Below are 18,272 nucleotides of genomic sequence, written 5' to 3' on the forward strand. Positions count from 1 at the left end.
GGCTAAAGAGACCTCGCCGATCGAGACCTCCGACAGGGATGAGTCCACAGTGAAGATCGTGAACGCCACTCGAAAGGTAGACTCTCCACGTCCAATCCCCAACCCCAACTCGGCCAAATCCGTGAACCATCGCGAACGCGACAAGTGTTTTATGCGCAACATCAACGAGCTGTTCCTCCACTACCGAACGCAGCAGCAGGAACCATCCACGCCAGATCAACACCAAGTGCAGCAAGCCATCCAACAGCTCAGAAAGTCGGAATCCTCCGAACCTCTCAAGCTTATGGAGAATCAATCGGATACAGCGAAACCCACGCGCAAGAAGAGCCCCGAAGAAACCGCCCAGCAGATCCACTTCCGGCTCCAGAATCAAACATACCGGGTCCAGATGCGCAACCTGATTGACAGCCAGAATTTCATACACATGACCGCAGGCAACCGGAACCAACTGTTCCACCTGGACAAGATCTTCAATCGCTCCAGCCTCAGCCTGATCCACATGGTCCTTTCCCTAATCCGCGAAAACGTCCTGATGGGTGATCGGGTCTCCGTCGAGCTGCAAACCACCGACTACGACCGCTTCGTTGAAACCATGTCCGAGGGATCCTTCGGAATCGACTCGATGGCTACCAGCACAATCCGCGAGAATTGTGTTGCCGTGGAAATCCTAGCCGTGGACGATTCCGCCTCAACCGCCAGCTCCATCAAGATCGTCATTCTTTTCGTTATTGAAATCAACGACGAGTCGACTCAAAGGAAGCAGCGGGACAACGAATTCGGCCAAGTGGGTCACCAGCAGCGTTTGGACAGTGACTTCCAGATCACTGTTCGGATGAGATTCGAGGTATGAGACGAATAGTTACGTTAATAAGATGATTGGTTGCGCTCTGTGTTATGCGGCTGGACCGCATCACAGAGCTGGTAGCGAGTCACTTTTTGCACTTTTGCTCACTTTTTTAAAATCAATCACTAAAGAGTTTAATTTTGTATGCGTTTATACGAAAGTCACTATTTTTAATAATATGTTAATATTTTGAACTTATTTGAACAAAAATTTAGAGAAAAAAATATGAATCAGTTTTTTTTCATGGAGTTTGTTCCCATAACAACGTCATGCCAGTTAAATCAAAATAGTCAAATGTGGTCTCATAGAAAAAATTAATCTTTAATAGAGTTTCTCTCAACTTATGATGGTTTCTAACAAAGTTATTGTGTCACTTGCCTTCATGGCGGTACGATAAGTGACGTCAAACAATTAAGCACATTATGCTATTGATACTTTTCGTAAGGAATGTTCCTCGGTTGTGCCTTTGTGCCATGCTTGTCCTCACGGAGACGGTATTCAACTTAATTTTGGGTTGTTTCAACGCAATTCCGTTCTTGAGCCCAGTTACTTAAGGTGCAAGAAAAAATGGCACAAAAGTCAGAACTGAAAAAGCAGTTTTCTCCTTTTAAAACAACAAATTGATGAAAATAAAAACACACAGCCTTTTTATTTGGCAAACAAAAGAGCTGTGTGTTTTTATTTTCTTCAATTTGTCTATTTAAAAAGGGGAAACTGCTTTTTCAGTTTTGACTTTTGCACCATTTTTACTTGGGCCTTAATATAGGTTCGGTTTTGCGTCGTCCGATAGATTTTGCTCACGGTTTCGCGCATGTTTTCGTCGCCGGAGATTTTTTTTCCTGTTTTGGAGCGTCTTGCAGGGTAGTGTTTCGTGAAGCCCAAGCAGGACAGTTCGGTTTTGCGTCGTCCGATAGATTTTGCTCACGGTTTCGCGCGTTTTTTCGTCGAAAAATTTTCTGTCGATTTTAATATACAGTTTTATAAGAAAACAATTTTACATTCAGAAATGGAATAGTGAAAAGTGAAAAATGAAAAAGTGATTTGTTTGATTTTTGTCCTCAGTACTGTTGGTTTTTGGCTGCCCTAAGTTCACCGAACCATCCGGAAGTGACAGGCAGCACATACATTTAGAGCAGGCCTGCCCAACCTTTTTGAATCGCGGGCCAAATATCAGATACAAGATTGTGTGGCGGGCAAAAAATTTTTTAGTTAAGAAATTCTCTTTTTATTTGGTGCAATCAATAATGAACATTTGACTTGAAGAAAATCATGTTATTCATGATGGAAAATGATATGTGCGACATCTTTTGAGCAGTGATTTTTTCGTAAACTAAAGTGATACAAATTTCTTTTGAAAACACTAAAAAAGGAATTTTTCTCTGACAATTTTGCAGAAGATTTAATAAGAATTGCGTTCAGGATTTCGTCAGAATTCGGCCAAGAGTTCTTTTTAAATTTTGCTATGAAACCTGTGAGTATCTTGCCCAAGATTGTTTTTAAAATTATTTCCAGAATTCTGTCTCATCTTTTCATTGGAGTTTATCAGAATCTCATCTAATATTTTATCCTGCCCAGGGTTTTCTTAGAATTTAAATCTCGATTCTGTAAAAAATTGCCCTTAGGATTCCGTCAGAATTCCACCAAGAATCATTTTAAAATCCTATTCTAAGAATTTCACAAAAGTGTGTCCTGCTCAAAGTTTAATGAGTAATTCTTTGAAGGATGTGTGAGAACCTTAAAGAGGATATTGTCCTTGATTCGGTTATGAAAAGGATTCTGGGAATACTACTACGGATTATCTCTTCCCCATCATTAGGTAAGAATCTATTTTTTTCCTAAAATTCTTGTTAGATTTATGAGTAATATTGTATAAGCGAATAATTTGTCTGTCATAATTTGTTTGTCAACAATAGGCGAGGTTTTTAGCCGTCCAACATTAGGCGAATTGCCCTAGTAAAGAAAGCTTTTGGAGAGCTTTATTGTATTTAATCCTTATAAAAATAGTCTATATACAATTTTTTAAATTACCGTTTGAATTGATAAAGAAATCAAGCAAATATAGGAGGATCTAAAAATACTGTTAAGAATCTTTAAAATTACAAGTCAATAAATTGAAAAATCTTAAATTGTAACAATAAGCATTGGAATATTCAAACACCAAGATGCTAGAGCAGCAGAAGGGCCTTCAAGCTCTTCGCGGGCCGCACAAAAAGACGTCGCGGGCCGGATGTGGCCCGCGGGCCGTACGTTGGGCAGGCCTGATTTAGAGAATTAATTTGGTGAGTTTGTTCCAGTATGATACTCTTTCTTTTGTGAGCCTTCCGGGTCGTTTTTGTCCGCGTCGTGAAACTTCTGATCGTTTCTTGAACGGGAAATGTTATTTTCGGAGTTTGATGATTATGTTCAGATTGCGCATTCTGTCCGGGCGGGTGTTACGCAATTAACAATCGGTTGTGGATGCTTTTTAACCGTTCGATGACCCTGGAGGGATCGATTCTGCTTTTCCTATAATTTTGAGCAGAAAAACCGACTGTGTTATCCTAGGGTGTTTAGTTCGAACGCGCTTCCTTTCGTTTTTCGATTATCTAAAAATACAGTACCACCCAGTACAGTTTTTCAATGGGCATTTTTTTTTTTGATTCATGCTTTTAAAATTTCGACTTTGGTGATAATTTTGGACCTTGTTACAAATGTTTTGGGATACCAACGGTAAATTATGGGGGAAGTGCTAAAAACCTTGTTGAAAAGTTAAAAAAAAATATAACGTTGATTTACTCGACAGAATATATCACCTGTTTCAGTTTAAAGACTATTATAGTCGTTCCGGAAAAATGGTTACCGAAAACCGGTTCCGGTAGGAACCCGTTAAGGGACATTTCCAAAATATCATGCACTAATACCTTTCGACAGCTCAAAATTCATGTTTTTTTTACCCAGAGGTGCATAAATGCCATAAAAGTGGTTCTGATTATTTTCTGACATTCGGTTATAGGTTGCAATAGGGCTTCAAACTTTTGGGACCTTTTGTGCAGTTCTCATGTGACGGCTTGAATAACACAATTTTTCGTACAAATTGATTATAAATCTACTCATATGCTTCCATTTCTGTTTGGCCATACGACCCAACCGAGATAGAACCTTCTTCTCAACTTGATGTTTCAATAGCTCTTTCACATTATTGACCTTAGAGGTTTCTTTGCGAATTCGCCGTTTGTCGTAGTTGTATGAAATATTATCTAAACTGAAAGAGTTGGTACATTCTGCAAACAGATCAATTTTACACTAATTTTATTAAACTTTTGAATTTCTTCATCGTTTCCATTTCGAAATACCATAAGTACCCCAACACATTTGGACCTAAGTTAAAAAACATCCCTGAATTCGAAATTTTCGATGTATGAATCAAAAATATAACTCATTTGTGATGTTTCCTGGAAAATTCATCAAAATTGATTGAAGAATTGTGAAATTACATAATTTCGAAATTTACCCAGTACTGTAAAGGCTAAAGCTGATCTACAATAATGGAGAGCAAGCAGTTCCTGGTCCATATCATGGGTCACTTGGGGGCTGTCCATTAATTACGTAAGACAATTTTCGGGGTTTTTCAACCCCCCTCCCCCCATGGTAAGATTTTTTGTATGAAAATGAAAAATAAATTGTATGGCAAGTGAGATATCTCAGACCCCCCCTCCCCCCATAAACCCTTACGTAATTAATGGATCGCCCCTTGCTAGAACTGCTAACATGCAATATCTAGCATGGACATAACCAGGATTTCTATCAGAGGGCAAGCGACCTCAAAAGTCCATTCACGTATTTCACGTAAAACGAGCATTTTACACAATCTCTGCACACTTTTTGCATGGAAAGTTAAACTATGCCACCTTCCAATACATGCGGTCATGAGTATAACACCAACATTCGCTGCAGAAATTCCTCTTTAAACTACTCCAAAGATTTCCATTTTATTCTGGATTCCACTAAGTATTTTTCTATGCGTTAAACTAATGATACAAATAATTTTTGAGCAGATCCCTTTAAAATTCTTTCAGAAATTAAACTCACTACAGATTTTTTAAAGTACGTCCAACAGAAATCCTTTATGGCATACCATTAAGGATTCTTTCTCACCAACAACTACACCAATAATATAAGAATTTCACAGAGATTCAAATACGAGATACTCTTTATTTTCGATAGCACTCGACACTGAAGAAGTCTGTAAGTAGCAGACGAAATAGGCCTATCTGTCAAGATAAGCAACACATACTAGAGTTTAAAGGTATTTTCTCGCCTTATTAGTGATTTTAGTATTTTTTTTTTTTGCAAAAGTGAAGTGTTAAAGTTCAATTTGTAGTTTTAAGCATACTCTAATAATTCCTCCCCTAAATTTAATATAAAAAGTGTAGTGATAGAAACTTGTCCAAAGCATACATCCTTTAAGAGCATTTTTTGCATTAAATTCATTTTTACGTTTAGTTTTTTTTTTTTTTGATACACGTGTCAAGAGATTGACCAAGAGGTCCTTCAGCTTATAGTAGTATTTTTTTTGTATAACCTTTTAAGGTAAATTACTTTAAAAAATGTTAGGAGCATTTTCTTCGATAATTCATGCTCAAGATGTTGCTATTGATGTTCCTGATCAAATTCTGAAAAAAAACATTGGTTTTGAGCTATTACACCAGAAAGATTATCGAAAGAGTCCCACTTTCGATAATCTTCCTGGTGTAATAACTCAAAATATTTTCATAAAATAATAAGTTTGATGCAGATATTTCAGAAGAATATTCAAGAACAGAATTATAATCCCAGAAAGGGGTTTGGAGGAGTTCCTCAAAGATATCAAAGATAAAGGAAAAAATCTAAGTAATTCCTGAAAAGAACATAACGCCTAAAACAGAATTCAAAGTGTACAGAAAAAAATTTATTGAAGAGCTCCTGAAGGTGCCATCATAGACGTGTACTAGGAAAAATTCTATGAATTTTCCAGTTCGTGTTTTTTTCGAACTTGAAATAATTTCTTGTGATTGAAGACATTTTTGGCAGTTTTCCTAAGTGTGTTTCAACAATACTCGTTGGAGTAATTAGACGAACTATTTTCTGAAAAACCTTGCATTAGTTATTGAAGAAATTCCTTGAAAAAACGAAAGATTGACATCTAGAGGAATCGTAGGTAGGATTCCTGAGAAATAACTCTTCCCGGGTAGAGGAGAATTGCAAATGAATAACAAAATAGCATTAAAATAAAATGTTTGAATAGCAAAATTTTTTATTTGTTTGTTTGATATAAGAGTTGAAACAATAAAAATAATAGCTATATATGACATAGAAACTTAATAATATTAATAATATTTAATATTTAATATTTAATATTTAATATTTAATATTTACTATTTAATATTTAATATTTAATATTTAATATTTAATATTTAATATTTAATATTTAATATTTAATATTTAATATTTAATATTTAATATTTAATATTTAATATTTAATATTTAATATTTAATATTTAATATTTAATATTTAATATTTAATATTTAATATTTAATATTTAATATTTAATATTTAATATTTAATATTTAATATTTAATATTTAATATTTAATATTTAATATTTAATATTTAATATTTAATATTTAATATTTAATATTTAATATTTAATATTTAATATTTAATATTTAATATTTAATATTTAATATATAATATTTAATATTTAATATTTAATATTTAATATTTAATATTTAATATTTAATATTTAATATTTAATATTTAATATTTAATATTTAATATTTAATATTTAATATTTAATATTTAATATTTAATATTTAATATTTAATATTTAATACAGGTATGTTCCGTTTTTATCACGTTCCGATTTTGTCACGCTCCGATTTTGTCACGTTCCGATTTCGTCAACAAATTATTCCGTTTTTATCAACACAAAAAAATTGATTTTTTTTTTAAATTCTCAAAATGTTTCGAATATAAACTAAATACCATGCCCACACAGTTACGGATCACCCACAGTGACGGATCACTTTGGCGTTCAACATCGGATAACTCGCTCAAAACATAAACGTTGACGTAAAACATATTTTTCCCATGTTATACTATTTGTCTTCTACCATTTGTAATGTTAAATACAACATTCAACCGCTAAATAACGGTGTTTTTGACAAATGTTAAGTTGGTACCACATAGCTATCATTATATGGTCGTTTTCTGTAAGAAGTGCCGTCAGCATTCATAAGCTCCCACAGGTGGTAAAATTCAAATGATATAGCATGTTTTATGCTCGTTCGCTTCGATTTAGTATAAATTCATCTTTGGAAAACATTTTACTTGAATTTTTATTCAAAATACCGAATATTAGCACTTATAACTAGTGATCCATAATATAGACCAGGAAATGATTGTTTACCACGGTTATGGATCACTTCCAAAGAATGTAGATTTCTGCTATTTTATGCATTGGATTCGACATTTTCAGATAACAGCACTAAGGATAAAACTAATAAAACATCAAGGTTTGTAAATTCCATATTTTAGCAGACAAAAATGGGTGGAAAACTTGGTGTGGAGCGAAAACAGTTCATGTCTCAGTTACTACAATACAGTATCACAATAAAAAGGGCATTTTACCCTTGTTTCCAGCTCTAACACTGCTATATTTTGCAGTAATATATGACACATTGTTAACTTTCGCCATACCATGCAATACAGATGCATTGAGTTGAAAATCTTTTGATTTTGCGCACTGATCCGTAATATGTCACAATTTGATCCATAATATAAAAATTGATCCATAATATGGTTTTCAGGAACCGACACAATTTTTAATTTTTATGCAATCCTATGTAAATATTACACTCAAAACAGTTTACTAACCGAAGTTCCAATTTGAAACGATTCGATTCGTGCTTTTAAATTACAATTTTACGTTTTCCATGTCGTTTTATTGAATTTTATAGGTTGGACTCCACACTATTTGATCCATAACTGTGGGGTCATGGTACTTATTTTGAAGCAATTGAAATGCTTTTCAATAGCCACAGAGTTGAATTTTCGTCATTTTGTTAATATTGAGCATCTACGATACATGGTAGATGTCAAGTCATATACGATTTAATAAGGTTTGACTTATTCTTATGCAATTATTCAATTTGAGTTTTCAAACGCAGCATGTTCAGTTGGATAAGATTGGCCCATCTTTCAACAATCGAGAGTTGCTCTGGCCACGTCCTAGCAACAACGTACTTAAAAGAGTTGCATAGACCTCTCCTTTTTCTTAAATAATATGGCTTAAAAGAATTTTTTATGTAAATTTGATAGACATATATACTCCCCCTATGGTATGAATTTTTGCATGAAAATAAAAAAATAATTTGTATGGCACTTAAGATACCTCAAATCCCCCCGCCTCCCCCCATTACCGCTTACATGATTAATGGACGATCCCATACATGTTCAGCTCTTTTTGATAAGGGATGCACTTGTGAATGAACTCAATGTTGTGTACAACGGCAAGAGGTATGATCAAGTTTATTTTATTCTTAATAAGACTGTCCACCTAGCCATAGTTTGGACAATAACTTCTATCTCTCAAACTCGATAGCATTGCACAAATTATAGCAAACAACAATTGATTAGATCCTGTTCCAAGGGGTAGGGGAAGAGGTCCAGCAAAACTAAGCAATTTGTAGAATACTTGTTTTTGATTAATTATGATTCGTGGTTTATGGCTAATGAGCCGAGTGGAAGTTTGACAACTACCAAAAAACTTAACATTACATATGCTTTGCATTTGTCCATTTAATCCAATTGCGCAGTATATGAAATGTTTAGTTTTTCAGTAGTTGTCAATCTGTAGAAGATTTTGTTGCCAGAACGGGCTGATAGACTAACATGATTATTTCATTCTTGCATTGGTCAAATGTTCTGACGTGTTTGAGTGAAGGAAACGATTTGGAAAATTATCTGTAATACCTGTGTTGGTTTTCCAGTTACAGTTGGTGACAGGTTCCCTTAACTTTTGGGAGCTCGCAATCTAAGCCAGCTATCTCCTCTCTCTCAGTTATTTAATATTATTTGTACTCAACAAAAAACTACAACTTAAGTTAGTTTATTGCCAGTCTATTTGTGATCTTACGTACAGTTCTAAACGCAATGATAGCGGAACGGCAACGGAAAGCGGAACCGGTTCACCACCATGAATCACACCATCTCAACTGAGCTGTCAACGAACGAAAGTAAACCAAGTCTGGATCGACAAACATGCTACAGTTCATGCTGGCGAACTGGTTCCGCTTTCCCTTGCCGTTCCGCTATCATTGCGTTTGGGCCTTAAAGCTAAAAGGCAATGGTGGTGCTGTTCTAGATTGGCGATTAATGCATCCTTGTCGAAGTTGGTAGTATTGTCTGTTTCATTCGCAACAAAACGCGCCGCCAACTTTCGAGCAGACTGAAAAAATCGTCGCCAGGAAACCAATCAAAGAAGGTGATTTGCCTTTGTGTTGGCAAGACTGGTGAAACGTCAAATGCCAGAAAATAAATCGAAGGAGGTGATTTGCCATTGTGTTGGTAAGACTGGTGTAACGTCAAATTCACAGCGGTTGCTTGACTTTCGACGATTTTGGCGACGGTTTCACCGGCGACGATTACAAATCGTCGCGTCCGATAGGATCACCACAATCTTTTTAATGTTAAATTTGGCAATTCAAAGCTCAGGAAACCGTACACTCTTAAAAATAATGAAAATTACTCTGGACGTAATTCTGGTTATGACTGAATGACACATGATGTAAGTGATGGAACGGCACAAAAACGTGTCCTTGAAGATGTATTGAACAAAAAATGTAATTTTAAATGTTAAAGGACACGAAAACGATGGAACTGTGATCGACATTTGCCAAATCAGACACTAACGTATTTGGAACTCGACACAAATTTACGTCATTCGGCTCGCTTCTCTTATGTGCATCCCAAAAGACGTAAATCACATTATTTTTTGGTACTGTGTACACAGAAAGACAAATCCATGTAAATTTCAGCGTAAAATAATGCATATAAAGGGAATGCCAGATTTATCGCAAATTTACATGACACATCGTGTAAAATTACACCAACATCATGTAAATTTATGCCAATTGTCGCGAAATCGGTTAGAGTCCATGCTAGATTACACGATGTCTAGCGGAAACTTACATGATGTTATTGTAATTTTACACGACGTGACGTGTAAATTTGCGTCATTTCTGGCATTCCCTTCATGTGCATGATTTTACGCTGAAAATTGCATGGATTTTTCTTTCTGTGTAAGTATTCATTTCAATTGCAAAACTTTCGCAACATAACTCCACATTTAATCATCAATCAGTTGTGACCAAAAATGCAAAAAAATGTACTGTAAAATGGGGTGAAGTTGATCACTTTTGAGAGATTATGTTCTATAATTCCAAGTAGGATGCATGTATTATCATCCATATATTTTTTAAACCTGTACTAAATGGATGTGTATCGAATTATACAAACGGAATTTTGACAAAATCTTATCGTAATAACAGAAACATTTTTCAGAATTGTAGTTCTTGATTCCAGGGTGATGTTGATCAGTTACTACGATAGGTTTCATAAATTAAAGAGATATGTTATTTACTAAATTTGAGTTCACGAAATCCGAATCAATACTCGACAAATCAAAATTTTTTGATAAATCGGTCAAATTTAGAATTAAATGTTGTTAATTGCAGAATACATCACATTAAACGCCTAAAGATATGCAATTTTCTTGGAAATTAGTAACTCGCTCACTAAAAGAACATGTTTTTTTTTGTCTGAAAATTGATTTTAATCCTCAAAAACTGGGTTCACTGAACATATCTGGAATGTATGAAACAGTTTATTTAAATGGTGTCTTTATACAGTTCATAAAACATTTCCTAAAAATTCTGTTTTCCATGGTATAATTATCTTGAATGTAAAACCGAATTTAGGAACATCAAGCGCAGCGATCAGTTAGAGCGACATCACATAAATTGTGATATTTGAAATCGGATCATAGCTCTCTTGACAGTTTATGCATGAGGGTACGGGAATGATGAACTTCTCTCCACTGATCAACTACACCCCGAATTACGGTACCTTGGCAAAAAGGCTCTCAGTTGGCAACTATCAGCAGTGTATATAAGAATACTAAGATGAGAAGAAGGCTCTTTCTCAGTTGGGATGTAATGCCATAAAGAAGAAGAAGAAAAAGAAGAAGAAGAAGAAGAAGAAGAAGAAGAAGAAGAAGAAGAAGAAGAAGAAGAAGAAGAAGAAGAAGAAGAAGAAGAAGGATGAGGATGAACAGTAGAAAAAGAAGTTGTTCCTTGTTTAATCTTACTTTAAAAAATGATCAGCTTGCCTCACTTCTTTGTAGTTATTTTTACAAATATGGTGTACCTTGTGATGCATAGGATATTTATGTGATTATTGTTTCAATATTTTATATTACTTTTATTGAAATTCTAACTAAGGAAACTGATACTATTAATGATTTATATCAAAATCATATTGATTGATAGGAATCTGCAATCAACTTTCATTACAAGCCTATAATAATAAACAATCTAAATGGTCGTCACAGCTATTAAACGTCAATACTGTGCATTAATATGATGAAAATGTGTATTATCCTGACAAAACTGCAATTTTCATTTCAAATTTGTAAAATATTTTGTCTAAGAAAATTATTCCATTTTTGTCACGGTTCCGTTTTTGTCAACTGAAAATCGCCGATCGTGTTGATAAAAACGGAACATACCTGTATTTAATATTTAATATTTAATATTTAATATTTAATATTTAATATTTAATATTTAATATTTAATATTTAATATTTAATATTTAATATTTAATATTTAATATTTAATATTTAATATTTAATATTTAATATTTAATATTTAATATTTAATATTTAATATTTAATATTTAATATTTAATATTTAATATTTAATATTAATATTTAATATTTAATATTTAATATTTAATATTTAATATTTAATATTTAATATTTAATATTTAATATTTAATATTTAATATTTAATATTTTATTTAATATTTAATATTTAATATTTAATATTTAATATTTAATATTTAATATTTAATATTTAATATTTAATATTTAATATTTAATATTTAATATTTAATATTTAATATTTAATATTTAATATTTAATATTTAATATTTAATATTTAATATTTAATATTTAATATTTAATATTTAATATTTAATATTTAATATTTAATATTTAATATTTAATATTTAATATTTAATATTTAATATTTAATATTTAATATTATATTTAATATTTAATATTTAATATTTAATATTTAATATTTAATATTTAATATTTAATATTAATATTTTACCATTGTAATAACAAAAATATAGGAAACAGTAAATAATAACTGAATCTTAATTAAGCATGAATAAAAAATAAACTTTTTGCTTTTAAAATCTTTAATAAAAATCATTTGTATAGTAAAAGGGGGCCCAGATAGCCGTAGCGGTAAACGCGCAGCTATTCAGCAAGACCATGCTGAGGGTCGTGGGTTCAAATCCCACCGGTCGAGGATCTTTTCGGGTTGGAAATTTTCTCGACTTCCCAGGGCATAGAGTATCTTCGTACCTGCCACACGATATACACATGCAAAAATGGTCATTGGCAAAGTAAGCTCTCAGTTAATAACTGTGGAAGTGCTCATAAGAACACTAAGCTGAGAAGCAGGCTCTGTCCCAGTGGGGACGTAACGCCAGAAAGAAGAAGAAGAAGAAGTAAAATGATCTATTATGGCAAAATATGATATTGAATTGTTTTCATGAATTTTTTAAATGAAGTTTTCAAATATCAAAATAATAACATATTTTACTATGATGGCGAAGTTTATATTTTTTCAGATATTTAATGTTTTTTTAGAATTTTTGGACAAATAACATATTTTACCATGATAGTTTATTTTGTTATTGATGAGTTATTGTATGACTTTCATGTATAACATTCCAATGACAAATTTTGCTTTGATTGTATGTTTTGCTATTGATGAGATATTCAATGTCATATATTATTAACATAATAATGGTTATCTAGATTGCAAAATGAGATCTTATTTTATCATCATTTTGTTATTCATCTATACCCAGGTTGTCGAATTCTTTAACATGTCCTTCGAAAAATTTCTTAATGAATTCTTTTCAAGACAACTTGGTTGATTCTTGGCATAAATGTTTTGAGTTCCATAAAAGTTCCATTTCGTCGACCAGGGAGGGGCAAGGCAACACCAAATTCTCTGAATGATTTATGGAAAGAGCTTTAGGGTTTATTCACATATTTCATAACGTCAAAAATGGCACTTTTTGGCACCCACCCACCCCCTCGTAACGCTTTTTGTATGAATATTTTACAAATTTTGTATGAGCTGTAACATCATGGGGACATCCACCCACCCCTTTCAGCGTTATGAAATTTGTGAATGGGCCCTTAGCAGAAGTCTGATTTTATATAAGACTTCAAGAATTATCTAAGAAGTTTATCATGATGCATTTTTATATTAGTATAAATACTGAAAACAATCTTTGCCTGTCTCTGGAAAAAATGTGTTATATTTTGAGCAAGGTATTTGGTATAGAACACTGAATTGATCCATAACTGTGTGTGATTCTCAACTGTGTGGACATGGTATGTTAATTCTCAAGCTATTATCAAATTGAAGTCAGGAAAGTTTTGGGCCCTAAGTTTATAATCAAGTAGCGCAACAAGACCAAGCTGAGGGTCGTGAGTTTGAATCCGGCCAGTCAAAAATCTTTTTGTGATGAACTTTTCTGGGTATTGAGTATATCCGTGCTTGCAACACGATCTATGTACATACCTATGCAAACATGTTCAATTGGCAGAGATAGCCCTCAGTTAATAACTGTAGAAGTGCTCATAAGACCACAAAGCAAAGAACCAGGCTCTGTCCCAATTACGCCGAGACGTTACGTCACGAAGAAAAAGATTATTAAGTAATGTATTCTTAGTGATTTTTATTAATCATTTTTTAACATGTAGTATACTTGTCCCTAATGTAATCTAATACCTTAATTGAATTTTCTGTAAAAATGACGATTTCATTGAAAGGTGTTATCCATTATATTATATGGATTTCCCGGGACATATCTAGATTTTTGTCCCGAAACCCGGGACGAGCAAAATGGCCGGGAAATGGACACTCAATAGTATAGATGCAAATTTTGAACCCAATAGGTTCTACAGAACCATCCATCCCTGATTCTATATCAGTACAATTGAACTGATATGTGTTCAATACGTTATGATACTTAAGTGACTTTCAATCACTCATTTTTGAAAACCGTAAGTCAGTACTCTCCCAAATCTGTTTACTAAAATAACTATTTTTGGAGCCTCGTTTCGCTACCAGCCCTGCTGGTACCACAATCCACTGAGAGATCCAATTGAGCAATTTTCTGTGATTTGCGATAATTGTGCGAAACTAATTCGATTACGCTCGGTTGATCCACGCTTGAATTTTAATAAGCAACAGCATTTATCTTCCTTACATCATACATCCATTTCGTTATGTTATAATGTTACCGAAGCAGCATCAATTAATCACACTTCTCCCCGATCTTCTCTCTTCTCTTATAGCCTCCGGAGAACGAGCTCCAAAAATCGCACGAAACCGGAACGAACCTGAGCGAGCACCAGCTGCGAGTGCAGGCCTCCCTGCAGCGACTGAACATCCCCGACTGGTACAAACAGTACTCGGGCAAAGATGGGGCCCCCAATCAGACCGCGCCCAACGCCACAGCCACGCCCGGTGCCGGAGGAATCCTGCGGAAACGGAACTCGGACGTGGGCCGGTGGACCGGCCTCAGCTCGAAAACCACCTCGCTCAGTTCGCTGGGATCGCACCGATCCGATCGGAGTCCCGTAATGCTTAGTCCTTCGGCGCACAGTCATCACGGTGGCCAGACCGGCTTTTCCCGGTGGTCCACCTCGCACCTCAACTCGAACCAGACGTCGCCGAGCGTTTCGACGAGGGGCTCCTTTACGCGGGGTGGCCTCAATGCCAGTGTGATTTCCGGGTACTCGACGGCTTCGACGACGGCCGGTACCACGGCGTCGTCGGTGGCCGGCGGGGCCAACAGTGCAATCCGGAACTCATTCCGACAGCCGTACCTCGGCTGGAGAAGCCAGGAAAAGCTAGCGCAACCACGGACGCCCGCCGAGAGGTATGTTTCTTCTACTTAACTGTCCGTCCACGCTTTTACACTGCCTTTACTCGCATAATTGTCGCATATCCATAAGAGTCGCAATGAAAATTGAAGCATTACTTAACCTTATAGGGGCCCTTTGCGTATTATGGACCCCCTACATAAAAACATAAAATTAACACTCAAAGCAACCTTATTCCTATGAAAATCCACCGGGGGAACTTCGATTACATTGGTAGTCAGCAGTTACCCACAAATTAGTCCCACCACTTTATTTACGTCCCTCGGAGGTGGAGACGAACCAGCCTCCGGCTGAAAGTCTCGATACTAAAGATAATAATAATCCCTCGGAGCTATGAACCGATGCACGAGTTCACTAATTTGACGTTAGAGCGGTGCCGAATTCACTAGTTTTCATGGTTACATAAATAACACGGCACCGCTAAAACGTCGAATAATGAACCCGTGCATAGGTCCATGCACGAGTTCACTCGTTGACGTTTGAGCGGTACCGTGTTATTTACGTGACCATGGCAACGAGTGAATTTGGCACCGCTTAAACGTCAAATTAGTGAACTCGTGCATTGGTCCATAGTGAATGAGATAGTGTTGAAGACTTGCCTGGATTCCTGGATCTATTGCAGTCAGTTTATTTGAAATGTTTGCTGAATCTGAATCACGTTAGTTTTGTATTTGGAACAAACTGAGGAAAAAAATCAAGCAACATGATGATAATAAAGCTATTGTAAATTACCAGCCTCCTGACATCGCCCATACAAACCCATTGAAAAATAACGAGCAATCATCTCTGGTTCCTACGGGGAAGTGGTTCCCACTGACAGCTTAATGTTTGTAAACAAATAACCGTTTGAGGAATAACAATCGATGATGGCGAAATATTTTTCTCCGAAAAATTTGTTTTCCCGCATAACAACAGTTATTCGAACAAACAAACGGTTACAAACTATTGGATTGCAGTACAGCAAGTCAATTTGGGTTGAAGTGATTAGCTAGAAACACATTTTAGTATTGGAGGAAAAATTCCCTAATATGATTAGGCCATTGTACGTTGTTGCTCTTGAGTTTTATGCTGATCACGAAAACATGGCTGCCTAGCACCGGGTTGTAAATTACCGATACGCGAATTTTGCTCCTGTGCGTCCGGTGTCTAGGCATGACACGCTGGCATTACACAAATTTGATCGTGGCAGGGTTTCCATTAACGATATCTAGAATCGATCACGAGACGAACCAGCCAAGGGCTGACAGTCTCGTTAATAAAGACAATAATAATAATCTAGAATCGATGTGCACAATGGACCAATGTACGAGTTCACTTTTTGACGTTTTAGCGGGGGCGTGTTATTTATGTGACCATGGTAACCAGTGCATTCGGCACCGCTCAAACTTCAAATTAGTGAACTCGCGCATAGGTCTATTCCGCGATACGATGTTCCAAGAAGGCTCCCAATTCACGTCAAAAAGATGCGTCTCTAGAAGATTGCGCAGGTATTTGGCGCAGGAGGGCGATAGTGTTAATTACAGCAGCATTCACTAGAGAGAAAGTATATATAGGTTTTGGTTTAGAGGCTTTTTGCAAGGACACACTGGTAGGTGTGGTTTTTAATCCTTAATAATGAAGAGAATTAAACATTTTAAAAGTTTCCATGTGATGCAATAATAAGTAACAATCACATACTTATAAATAATTTGACATATCGTATCTTATCTTGGTTTTACTTCCAAATGATTGAAAAATTGAAAAATGATACAAAATTTGAGAAATTGTTACTACAATATATTTGTTTTACTTTCTTCGGAATCAGCTAATGGGACTGTTACGCAGGTAGGGGGACATAGGGCAGTATAGACAGTGTCTATTAGACACCCTGAGGAATTCGTCTATTTTAGCTGACAAGACATAAATACAATATAATTTTTTATGTGCAGTATGCTCTTAGAGGACATGAGTATTTGGTAAACGTTATTGCATAATTATAAAAAAACTTATTTTGATTCCAATAAGGTTTGAAAACAGCTTATATTTGATAGTAATTATCAAGCTAGCGGGGCAAAGTGGATACTCCTGTGGGGCAGTATGAACCTTAACATACCTTCACAGGATCTCGTAAAATGAAGTACCATTGAGGAAACCATAGATATAGATCACTATGCCACTAAAAATGATTGAAGCCAATTTTCGACATTTTTCGTAGTGATGCTTTCAATGTTACCTTCACATTAGATTTCGTCCATAGATGACGATTTTAAAACGATTTGAAACGGCTCCGTATCATAGCCATTGCATTGGAGACTTAATATTTTTGAAAAGTTTTGTATCTGAAGAAATGTTTCTTTGTCTTAAAAGTGTCAGCTTCACTCTGTCTCCTAGTGTCCATTTTGCCCTAAAAGGAAATGCATGTTTCATATAAGTTTTTTAATGTTTTAAAGCAGCAAAAAAAAATAACTATATTTTTGAATACAGCTAACATAATTGAAGATTCAATCAAAAGCTGCACTATCGGACAACTTGCAGTCAATTGCCTCTGAAACCTCATTTAGTGAGGTGTGAATATTATAGTTTTTGAACCCAATTACATAATGCTCAATTTTTCAGTTCAAAATCATGGTTTAAAACGCTTCACGCCTGCATTGCCGATGGGAAGTGAACCATATAGATCCACAGAAATGATTTGGTTATTTTCTTGTGAAAGCATACTCCTGCATTCGCCTACCAGTTTGAAATTCTGAAACATTGCTTTATAAAGCTTTTAATGTTCTTACGCATTCCTCTCCAATAAACTGATTGTTTGATGGAATTGGTGGTTTTGTAGACGCCGAAATGACCCTTCACCTAATGGTAAACTTTGAGCAAGTTCGGAATCAATGCTTTTGGTAACCAGATTCGCCAATCTCCAACTTTGATGGTGCACATGAATTCTATCCTCTATTTTGTACTGGTCCACTCTTTATCACGTCGGTATTGGAAAAGCTTTGCTTGACCTTCTTAATCTATAATTTGCTTCAGCGAGTTTAGAGGCCAAAATGGCATAATAAATTATTCATTATTATCAAATTCATCCTTCTGAAACAAAACAGCTCATATGCCTCTAATTGAACTCTCTGTTTGTGCAAAAAACTGTTGATTGAAATTCGAATGGTTCAACAT

General features: G+C 34.9%; 1 protein-coding gene across 4 annotated transcripts in view; it reads left to right on the plus strand.

Annotated features, from left to right (window-relative positions):
- The window catches only part of LOC5564557, a 487,044-nt gene that overhangs the window by 415,467 nt on the left and 53,305 nt on the right, over positions 1 to 18,272 (plus strand). For all 4 annotated transcript variants that reach the window (XM_021846959.1, XM_021846960.1, XM_021846961.1 and 1 more), the window contains one exon: positions 14,535 to 15,121. In XM_021846959.1, coding sequence (XP_021702651.1) covers positions 14,535 to 15,121 — 587 coding nt within the window. The remainder of the gene's footprint in view (positions 1 to 14,534; positions 15,122 to 18,272) is intronic.

Source organism: Aedes aegypti, chromosome 2 (assembly GCF_002204515.2).
Source record: "Aedes aegypti strain LVP_AGWG chromosome 2, AaegL5.0 Primary Assembly, whole genome shotgun sequence".
In the NCBI taxonomy this organism is placed as follows: Eukaryota; Metazoa; Arthropoda; class Insecta; order Diptera; family Culicidae; genus Aedes; species Aedes aegypti.